Source organism: Gossypium hirsutum, chromosome D01, assembly GCF_007990345.1.
Source record: "Gossypium hirsutum isolate 1008001.06 chromosome D01, Gossypium_hirsutum_v2.1, whole genome shotgun sequence".
NCBI lineage: Eukaryota > Viridiplantae > Streptophyta > Magnoliopsida > Malvales > Malvaceae > Gossypium > Gossypium hirsutum.
Window position 1 is genome coordinate 32,473,808 of NC_053437.1, and position 12,229 is coordinate 32,486,036.

At 33.0% G+C, this 12,229-nt stretch overlaps 1 protein-coding gene across 1 annotated transcript; it reads right to left on the bottom strand.

Moving 5' to 3' along the window:
• Nucleotides 1-8,313: 8,313 nt before the first annotated feature.
• On the bottom strand, nucleotides 8,314-9,344 carry LOC107950794 (casparian strip membrane protein 1). Its single transcript, XM_016885753.2, has 3 exons — nucleotides 9,052-9,344; nucleotides 8,850-8,973; nucleotides 8,314-8,732 (listed from the first exon to the last, which is right to left on the bottom strand). The coding sequence occupies exons 1-3, from the start codon at nucleotides 9,315-9,317 to the stop codon at nucleotides 8,517-8,519; spliced, it is 606 nt and encodes a 201-aa protein (XP_016741242.2). The 5' UTR covers nucleotides 9,318-9,344; the 3' UTR covers nucleotides 8,314-8,516.
• Between the last annotated feature and the right edge of the window lie 2,885 nt (nucleotides 9,345-12,229).

Genomic DNA, 12,229 nt, shown 5'->3' on the forward strand with positions numbered 1-12,229 from the left:
GCCCAACTCTGATTAAATTGGACGATTTTAATTTTTATTGGGACTTGTATAATTTTTAACTTGGATGGTTTTTATTTTTCTACTTTAATCAAATTTTACTTTTACTTGTTTTAACTAACAAAAAGAAATATGTGGGTTTTTATGTGTAGGAACCCCATATTTTGGATGGCACAATTTTTTGAGCTAAACCAAAAAGGACAAGACGACCCAACAACAATCGCGGCACTGACACGCCAAAATGGGTAATTTCATTCCTTAATTTAATTTTGAGCACATTAGGGACAATGTGTCAAATAAAGTGTAGGGGTGACATAGAATTTTTTATTTTATTTTTCATTGTTATTTTGTAATTTTTAGAGTAAAAAAAAATATGATTTGTTTATGCTTGAGCTTGTAGAAATACAAGTGATTGGTTAGGAGCATGTACATAAGGTTTGTTTAAACTGTAAATTTAGCTTGAGAATAAACGGTTTAAATTTGTTTGCATTTAGGTTATTTAGTTGAATTTGTTAAATTTTTATTAGGAAAAGGAGTTAAATGTACCAAATGACATAGGTATTTACGAGTACGCACATATGTTTGTTGAATAATAGGTTGTTTAAATTCGAATACTTAGCGGTGAAATCCATGGTTACTGAAACAATATGGTATAATAAGTCTAAAATCCTTGCAAGTATGTACCTTAAAATAAAATTGAATGAGAGAACAAAATCATTATGAGGGTTGAAAGTAGAGCGAGTGTGATAAAAGCATAGAATGGATAAAAGCCAAGATATTGAGAGTGACCACAATGAATTAAACTGAAAATTATGACAAATTTAGAAAATCTCACTCATATTGGCACAAATACCCATGCATTGCTTGTACTTATTAATATTGTATTAGAATTCGAAGCATGGATAAAAGAAATTGAGTAATTAGAATTTGAACTATCTGTATTTTTTTACCATAGATGCTATACTCGTACATATCTTTTGATGGAACCATATGTTTAAATTTCTTTGACCTGTGTGTGCTTTGTAATATATTGAACTAGCATGCCTAAATGGAAATTGTAAGTCATTTAAATATCTAGCTAGAACTACTTGTTTAGCAAGTTTTTCTATTGTCATCACTCTGATCTAATCTCGTGTACCAAACATGCTCAAGTACTTTAGCTTAGTCGTGTGTTTTCATTTTATTATCACTCTGTTTGTTTTTCTTTTCTTTTCCATTTGATTTAGGACAAGCAACAACTTAAGTGTGAGGATATTTGACCTGCCACAAATCGTAGTGACAGTTTAGATGCATTTTGGCACTTAATGAGCTTGTTTTCTAGCTATTTTAGCATCTTTTATTGCATATTCAGTTTTCTTAGCTTAGAGTTAAATTATTTCAGAATAAGCATTTTTATGCAATAATTCGAGTTAGTTTACCTATTGGGCCAACAAAGGCCTTAAGTTAGTTTTAATGCTTTAATTGAGTGTGTAGGACACTTATTTTTAGGCCCAAAAGCATCATGAATGATAGTCGAGTTGCAAAAAAAGCTTTCGGGGTCGAAAAACAACCAAACCAATTTAAGAAGTCCCATTCGAAGTTATGTTGCGACACGCATAAGCCTGTGTCACTACACAGGTCTAATAGAGGGCAAAAATTCATTAAGGGTGTTTCTATCCACACAACTTATATTTAGTGTAGTTAAGGCTTATAATTGACCTAATTGAGCAGCTAGCTTTGCCTATACATAGTTAAACATAGGTTAAACTTAGAGGGTTTTTGCCTTGCCTTTTGTAGGGTTTAGTTAGTAGATTTAGGATTTTAAATTAGGTTTTATTTTCTCTTAAGAACAATTTAATTTATGGCTCTTTGACTTGGATTGTATTTTAGTCAAATTATTTGTTGTTAACTATTTTCATAAATTTCCTTTACGTTTCTCTTGCAAACAATGATATCTTGATAATTGTTAAAGGATTTCGTAAATCCGAGCACATCAAGATTCCTAAACGGACTAATTTCTATCTTGCTCTCTTTTAATTCATTTTGTGTTTTTGCATGATTAATTTAATTTTAAGGAAGATGGTTATTGAATCGATGACTTGCTAAGTCCTTTAGGGAGATTAACGAGTGGATGTGGGAGTGAATAATAGAAGAATGATGGTTTCCCATACGAATTAGTTGGTATAAATTAATGATTAAAGGAAGATGGTTGTTTAATCGTCTATCGGCCATCGTCAGGCTATCGTCAACCACTGTCGTTGGCCTTCACCATTGGCCACTAATTGGCCACCACCGTTGGACCACCAACATCCTCCACTACTAGACCACCGTTGGCCTTTTATCGGTTGGCTAGGTTGAGTTTGGATCGTCTCAATCAGCATAGATGCGTTTTGATTCTCTGTGTTTTGTAAAACTTATTGGTTACATAAGGGTTATGTCTGTTTCTGGCTCACATGATTTATTCTAAAATAATAAAATAAATCCACAATATAATTAAACTCCAAATGAAAGTTAAATTACAATCACTATAATTTCTATAAATCACAACTTTGGCAAAATTACATTGTCATATATAATAAAATAGTAACATACATTCATTCACATATATATACCAAAAACATGTTGATAATTACAAAAATATCATATCTTATCAAAAATTAATCACACGTAAAGAAGAGAGAAAAATTTTGGTATCAGTTTATAGTATAAACATAGCATGATCTGGCTTTAATACCAATTATTGGAAAAAAAACCTGGTTCGAAATAGTTTTCTTGCACAATAGAAAAATAAAAAAATTGAAAATTGAGACAGTTTGTGATATTTATAGCAATAAAATTTTCCCAAAATATAAATGTGCTTTGAGCGAGACGGGTCCTTATCATTCTCAGCTTTCAACTAAACCGCCTTCTTCGCTATTCTTGTACCAAGAATTTCTTCGAGTTTGGACTCGAACACTTCGAATCAAACACGAAAATAGAAATAATTTTCTTACTTTCAGTAGGAAATTAAATCTCTCTCTCTCTTATAAAAACGGTAGAAGTATTATTCCCAGAAAATAAAATTTATACTTAGAAATAAATTCTCACTAGTTTTGGACAGAATAACAATATCTTAAAGTTGTGTATCACTTCTTCTATTTTTAAACCTACATGTGCTATCTATTTATACGGAGAGGAGGTGAAACCCTAGTTGAATTAGTAGAATTCATTTAATGTTTATTTAATTAAAAAATTCAATCCCTTCGTTAAACTAAGAGAGAGGTGTGACTAATACGGTGTGCTTCCCCTCATATGTATTTTGATGGAGATTTGAACCTCTCTTGTATTGGGTCCAATTATATGTGTTTCTTGAAACCTTTACCCAACACTTTATAATTTAATCCAACCAGTACATGTTTTTCTACTTCTCAAAATATACATTATTTATTAAATTAATTTTAATTAATTAATTTTCTCAAACTAATTCTAATTATGTTCAAATCATGACTACTTTACCGTAAAAGAATATATGAGAAAATATAGAGTCTGCCAACTCTGTAGACTCTCTAGTCCACGCCTTGGATCCACCTGTGGTTGTATTCATGCCAAAAACAACACACTAAGGCTAGCAAAAGGCTATTCTTGGTTCCTTACACATTAGTACTTCGTTCGGCAAAGTAGATAAACTATTCCCATGGCGGGATCTCCTAAGGCTGGGGCAATATCCCTTTTCTCTTGAAGCCATCCAGCAGCATCGGAATAACAACTTACCTCAACAGGTGAAAGAGGCTTTCCTCTCTTCTCTTTCTTCAAGTCCTCATCTTCCTCCACTCTCAGTGTCGAAGAGTTTTGGCAGGTTTTAGCGGCTGAATACGGGCTTATGAGTTGGGCCCTTTAGGAGGCTTGTAATCAAAACAACATCAAACTGGCGGGTTTGGAAAAAACTGTACATTATAGCGAATAGTGCTTAGCTCAGTTACACCAGACTCATGAGGAAGCTATCAACCAGATCAAAGAGCTTGACTCCTTTGTCTCTTCTTAGAAGGCTAAATATGACGATTTAGAAATCTGGGCCAAGTACATGGAGGAAGAATTCAGTCGACTAAGGTCAAGAGAGTCCTCTTGGGAGGAGAAATTCAAATCTCTTGACCAACGGCATTTATCAGAGCTGGAGCATCTACACCATTCCAACAAGGAAGCTCTAAAGAAATACCAAGAGGACACTAAGAAAAATTTGTAGAGGCCTTGCCTATACTACGATCCAACCTAGTCCTTCACGTCCAAGTTGTTGTGGGTCCTCTCAATTTAAGGCAGGTGAACTTCAACTGCTTACAAAATGTCACTACTGAGCCCCTAAACTTTGTTGTCTATAACCCTGAGGGCGAAGATTGGAAGAAGTTCCAGAAGGAATAGAGATAATCGGCCAAGTTCTTAATCTCCAGAGAGCAAAATATAGAAAAGGAAAATTTGGAAGATTCTTATGCTCCTGAAGAAGTCCCTCAAGAACGCCCCAAACCAGAAGGGGTTCCTGTTGAATCTACCAACTACCCTATCGATGAGAGAGAATAAGGATTTTATTTTAGTTTCTTTTTGTACTACATTTCTATGTTTGACTTGAATCATTTTCCTTTTCGTATCTATAAAACTATCTTCTTCCTTTCCAACTGAACTCACCTTCTCTAACATTAACAACATGTGAAAATTTTCGCCATTACTATTTTACCTTAGCTTACCTGATGGACTAAGCCAAGTCCAGCATATCATGCATACAGGGTTGACTCTATCTCAACTTCCAAAGGATCAACTAAATTGAAAGCTCTGATAACAATTAAATTGTAACACCATATACCTGACCCAATTTACCAGACCCAGATATTAGATGCCTCCAAACTTAAATACTTAACAAAATTTTTCAATAGGCAAAAATCATATTGAACATACTTATCATTTCTTTATATTCTTTTTAAGTCAAAACATTTGAAAGGAGATGATTAAATACAACAAATTCTTGAAAGTAGTTTAAGAAATTACAACTTAAATTTTTGTTAAACCAAACTTAATCATGGCATAGAGTACTAATCATTGTATATCCAAAAATTTCGCTCCGTATGCATAATATCGCTCTTCAAACTGCCACCCTGGTGCATTACTGGCTTGGTCCCTCCTTGCACACTAATTTAATTCCAAGAACCTACATTACAAATAATGTCTATAAGTTCAACGAAACTTATTGAACCTCAATCAATATTACCTTTATTGTTGTTGTTGGATTCCTCTAACTGCAGATTCTGGACTTTCCTTCAGACTTTGACGAATACTTTTTTTATCGCTGACAGATAATTATACGCCAACCTTTACACTTGACCCTATTATACACATTTCTTCAATTGGCAAATCATAGACTTCACACCTTATTGGGGATCTTCATTCATAATCTGGTTGAAGACAAAAGTTGGATACATTTCTTAGAATGGTATACATACCGATTCTTAGACTGTCTTTGGCGATTGTTAAAATGCTAGTCACCTCGTATCTTCAAGTCAGTCCAGACAACGAACTTGATTTGATGAAGGTAATATTTTAGATCGTCCAATCAAAACTTAGAAGACTTCGATACAATATATGAAAATGTTCAGATTTGGCAGACACTTACACCACCCATAGTTACATATGTGCCAAGTCTCTGACCTAACAACATACTATGAGGGATTCATCTGTTGGGTACACTGTCGAGAACTCTTTTAAAAAATGCCTCAAAGGCATATCTAAATCTTGCCACAATGGAGGACTAACAACTAGCCACATAGGCGTTAAAGAAATTTCCTTACAGGCTTTCCAGATAACTTGCCACAAAAGCTTTACTGGTTTGGCTTGCTATAAAGGCACCACACAAACTATCGTGTTTGATGATATGGATTTGTCTAAACTTAGCCTCACCTAAGGTTTTCCCATCTTCGCCCCTAGGACATACAGAAACCCTAGAAGACAAAAGTAGCTCATCCGTCATTTCCAAAATATGCCATGGTCATGATCTTTACATGTAACAGTTACACTGGCCTTCTCTCGTGTTTACTATCCAGGTGGACCTCGTGTTAATGGTTCTGAGACACTATATTTTTTTCATACTGACCTTCATGTTTTCTGTCCCAGCGGACGTCATTAAAGCACCACCATGGGGTCCATTATCATATCACATATTTTCCCGACACTACGCTCGAACCCCCTATCACCAACCATAATTTATCATGCATCACTTAAATAACAATATAGAAACATTTACATAGATTTCACTCATCCCATTGAGGAATCCATACTTCCCATACATGCTTACCACACATCGTTTTCTTCATGCAGCACATTTTATACATCAGTACATACATATAGATGTTTCATAAAAAACATACAAACATACATACATATTGCAACTTCTCAAGAATATATGTTAATCTATATGGACATCTACCATGAAAAGAATCATTATAAGATGACGTGCAAGAGACGAGTTTAGAGACTCACCAGAGACCTACCTTTACCTCAACTTGGAGCTTCTATTTCAATTGTCCTTCCTAATCTAGTCACAGCAACTACTTATAAGATCATGGAATTTCCATTAGAATCCCTATTTACAGATAGTTTACTAGCATTCCAACTACATGTGACCTTCATGTAGAGCCTTCACTCACACCCTACTGTTCTTACACCTTTTTAAAATCCTTACTCTTCAACAATCGTAACATACAGGGCTATAAGACTTACCAGAAGATTGAATCATCCACTGATTAAATGAAATCTTGTTTCTAGCTTAACGAAGAAAAAGAGAACATTTAGGTTAAAAAGAAATACAAGAATGTCTAGCAGAAAGAAAAAAACCATCTGGGATGTCCCTCTTGCATCACTTTATATACTTTTGGTCCCACTAATTTCCCTGCCAAATCTAGGGTTAGGTAAAAGAAAATCCAGCAAAGATTTACTTTATTGTTAACCATTCATGGGGAGGGTCAAATCAATCCAATTGACTCCCAACTAATCCCATTACAAGAACCAACTTGGACAGTACTCATGCAAGTCAAGCGTACTATACTTTGGCAGTGACTCGCATATGGCATGGTGTTAAAGACAATTAAGTCTCCTATAGCTTTCTCATGCACTTAGTAGGCTCTTCATTCTCAGCCAAAACTCTCGGGCGTGCTCTTCCCTAGGCGTACTCTTTCTTGGGCATATTCTTTCTTCACTTGAAGACGCCTTGTAATTAAATCCTTAGGTACTACTAAAGAACGAATACTTAAACACTAGTAGGTGCCAATACTCTAATTTCTCGGCAAGTTAGGGTGGCAGATTACTACTATAGTGCGCCAAAACAATTTACATACATACGTTACTCACCTTTTTGGATCCGCTGCTTTTGGGGTGCAGCACCTATCCTATCCATTGAGAACAAACTCAACAATATTATTTATATGTATATATACTATATATTTAGATTTTGTTTTTGATGGAGTAGATTTATCAAAAGAGAATATTTTGATTAATTGTTGTTGAGTCCTCACTCAATTTCAAAATTACTAAAATTACCTTACTTTTAGAAAGTAAAAATATTAATACGAGAGGATTTTTGTCTTTTTTTTTATTTTTATAAAATAATACTTTTATGAGATTTGAATTTGATATATATATTATTTAAGCATTTAGCTTAATTATTTTAACCAAAACTTCACTTAATTTTAAAATAAAATTTTATAAATATAGTTTTAATATAGTTTTTCTCACCCATGTGCATCTAGTATAGTAGAAATCCTATCACACGCATATGCATGTCCATACCACAAATTTAGAGCAGTAGTGTGTATTTAAAAATAATATACAATAAATAATAATAAAAAATGGTTTCAAATTAATTAATAATAGTACATGAAATAAGCACGATGTTAAAATTAAAAAATCAAATTATTTATTATTATGTTGTCATCAATATTAAGTCAGTGTTGAGTTATGACACAAACTCAATCAAATACATGATTAATATATACGACTGAGATAGATAATAAATTGTGAATATTAAAATAAAATTGATCAAAATTAGGCTTTGGTTGAGTGGTAAATTTAATGATTTACTCATATAATTGACACAGATTTAAAAGTAAATCCAACCATAGGTATATTTTTATTGGTTTTTGTTAAAATAAAAGTACTAAAATACCCTCAAATAATATAACTTATTTTAATTACAAAAGGATATTTTTGTAATTTTTTAATCGAGTTGGTGTCGGATTGACTTGTAATATCGATTTAATTAGGGTGTTTATTAATAGAATAGATATAATATAATCATAGAACTATGAAAAGGAGAAAAGGGGTGGATTTGTTGAACAGGAAACACTTCAATTTCATTACAATAATTGTAGCTTTCTCAACCACAACAGAATCTTTCGAACAAAAGAAAAATAGGTCAAAACATCGGACAGCTAAACAATTACAATTTTAACAATTGGAAACATACTTAAGATTAAGAAAAAAAATAAAACATAGGAAATTAAGATGAAGAATTATTAAGTTATAATTCTTCACTGCCTTTTGAGCGCAAAACCAGACAGTATAACCAACACGACGAACACCACAACAGTCACGAAGGACGCCACCACTGCTCCGCTCACTGTCGAGCAAAAATCTTCAAATTGGTCGCAGATGGCCAGCCAGTTTGTGTTTGGATTTCCAGTTTCAGCCAAGTAGACTATGGCTGCTGCTGCCCCGCTCGCCGCCGTGGCAAAAGTCAATGTCACCTGCCATACATACATATAACTTTAATCTCGAGATACATATACGGAAAAAGTAAAAAAAGAAAAAAGTATATATGTTAATGTTGGGTTAAGTTTCTAAGGATTCATGGAATTGCTTACAGTGTCCAATATGAACAATAAGAGTCTGGGTGCAACTGCAATAGGACGAACAATAGTAACTATGGAGAAAGGGAGCGAAAGGAGGAGATAGCCGCCAACTAATGCCATTGCAATGACGAAATACCTGCATTTACGTTTCACTTTCTTCAGCTTTACATATATATAGTACTAGAAATGGCAATAGCAATTAAAAAAGACGTACAGGAATGTGGGGAGATCGTCAAAACTAGCTTCGAACTGGAAGAACTGAGTAAATAAAGGAAGAGTTTCATCGCTGGTTCCCATGGTGGCAGCCGCCGCGATCGTTGAAATTATGGCTCCGAGTCTCAGGAGGAAGTCGGCAATGCCAAATCCCCTGTTGAGCCCTCTCTTTTCCTCCCTTTGAGATGCGATGAGAGGCGCTTTGCCTTTCACTGCGGCGCTTGACTCAGCTAGGACATCAATGGCTGCATGGTCACCGCTCTTCATTTTTTGTATTTCCTTCAATGAGAAAAAGCTTCGTTTGCGATGAAAAATGGCTTAATGGATTAGGTTTTTATAGACGAGGTTCAAAAGAGAAATAAAGAAGCATGCAATCATAATAAACTAAAAACAATTGTGTTATTGGAGTAGGGGAATTTTTATTTCTTTGACCTACTTTTTCCCTTTCTCGTAATACTATTAAATATTTTTAAAAGGGTTAATTTCTAAAAAATCCCAAAATTATTACTTCATTTTCAAATTGATTACTTTGAAACATTCTCAAAGAATTTTCAAAACACTATTATCTTACCAATTAAGTTTTTCATTATTCTATATGTCATTTTGGTGATTAAAGAATAGAGGTATATAAAGATTGTATTGCTATTTGAATGGAGTCATCCTTAAAGTTTTTTTCAGACACTTGTTTGACACGAATTCAAGCTGTGTTATCCTCAACTCTTATTTTTAGTATTATATAAAAAAAGTTACCTAAGTCTGATTTGAGATAATTTAAGTTATTTTTGTGTCATGTTCCATTATTAAAAAATAATAATGACATTTATTAAGTAATAACTTAGGGTATTTAGAGAAGTATCATGCTAAAAATTTAATAAAAATGAAGATAGCTTGATAAAAAAATTATAATTTAATTAAATTAAAGTAATATTAACTAACAAATTAGCATCGATATACTTTCTTGCTTGATTAAAAAGTAAAATAGATAAAATTAAACTAACATTAGTAAAGATCAAACATATACCTTTAAATAATATAACGTACTTTTAAGAGAGGGGGCGGTGTAAGTGTACCTTTTGATGGATAATATGTATAATATAAAAACATTTGAGAAGGGCCTTTTCGTCATCCATGTGGTCAGCCTTTGTGTGTCAACGATGTTTAAAATTTATTTTATATGGTTCAGATTTATTTTAATAGTTTTCCTTTTATCTATTACTCGTGTATTTTATACAAGTATTATTTAATTAATATATTAATTAAATTTATAGATGAAACAATATTATTTAATAGTTTTCCTTTCTTAGGTGTACTTTTTCTTCAATTGAAGATGCCCTGTAACTAAATCTTTAGATACCGCCAATGGGCGGATACTTTAATGCTAATATGTGCCAATACTCGAACTCACCATCAAGCAACAAGATGGCAGATTATACTACCAAAGAGCGTCAAGCAGTTTACATATATGTTCTACTCATATTTCTAGATCTGCCATTTTTGGGGTATGACAACTCTCCCTTATTTCAGGGAAATTTTGTCCTCGAAATTTTTATCAACCTAGTATAAACCCCATTACCTATTATGCATGGCCAACTTCCTAGGTCAGACGTAGTATACTACTTGGCGAAACACCACGCATAGTCACAACAGACTTCTTGTCTAGGGCGTATATTTAAAAGATTTCAACTGGTGCGAATGTAAATAGAACGTCTCAATTAGCAAATTCCAGACTCGTAAGCATAGTTGGCGGGTACTCCCATGTTTTTAAACATCCCATAGCCCTAGCCTTAAAAAATGTCGAGCTATGATTAAAGAATTCGAATAGCTGGCTTTAGATTAAAACTTCTCACGGGCACTTGGTTCTTTATAAATGTTCAACACTTCCCCCAAACTATTTTACTGAATCATTAGAGCCCTAATTTTTTTCTTTACCAAAATATGTTTGCTTCTTTTCACCTTCAGTCTATGATTTTCTTCAAAGGTAATCTACCCTTGTAATAGCCTGTTTTTAGTGGTGTCGAAAACAGTGGTTTCGGGACTACGATTTCAGCCATTGAGTAACTGGTTTATTATTTACTTATTAGTTACATTTTGGTTAAAAATTTTTATTGTTTAGATAGTTAATTAAGTAAAAGGAACTAAATCATAATGATTACTAAAGTTAAAGGTGTTAAATGCATAAAGAAATTTTAATTGATAGACTTATGTGGTAATTAGACCATATGGACTTTTAGTGGATGATTAGGACAAGGCATTAGATGAAATTAGATTAAGTTTTAAAGGGTAAATTTGTAATTAAATAAAATTGTAACAAAAGAAAACAAGCATGTTATCATCTTCCACAACTCTCCACCAATTTTTGAAGATAAGAAAAAACACCATTTTCATAGCTTGAAGTTCGGTTAGCTTGTAACCTTGCATATCAAGAAACAAGTCAATCGATTGTTAATCACAGGAAAGAAAAGGTCATTGAGTAGGTGTCTTCAAATTTCGATAGTTATCGTATTTATGTAGGTTCATATTAAGTTATTACATTCTTTTTATTAATATGAGTTTAATCACTTATGTGATAGCATATATATATGTTATTGTAAACAAGATTAAAACGAGTAACATCAAAGCTGAAAAACGATATGACAATATGAGTAAAACGAGTAAGACCATAGCTGAAAAACATTATGGAAACATGATTAAAACAAGTAAGACTACAGTTGAAAGACGTTATGGCAACATGAATTAAAATAAGTAAGACTATAGTTGAAAGATGCTAAGGCATCATGACGAAATTAAGTAAGATAATGGCTAAAAGAAGCAATGGCATCATTTTAATTAGAACTAAGACCATAGCTAAAAGACGCTACAACATCCTTTGCCAGTTATCTATCAAGTTTGGAATGTTGGAATTTGACAAAAGAATAGTTGTTTCATTTTTGTATTCGACTTATAATTAACTTGAAAGGTATGATATATTTGGTTTCATGAACTTACTAAGCTTTATATAAGTTTACCTATTTTGGTTTTATTCTTGTAAATTGTTACATTTGCGTCGTTGATTGGATTAGTTTTTGGAGATCACACTGTCTGCCATCAATTCGGTAGCCTTTTGATCATTTTGGTCAAGTTATAAATGGCATGTAAATAGGATTATAATATGTACGTGTTTTATGCAATTAGTTGATTAC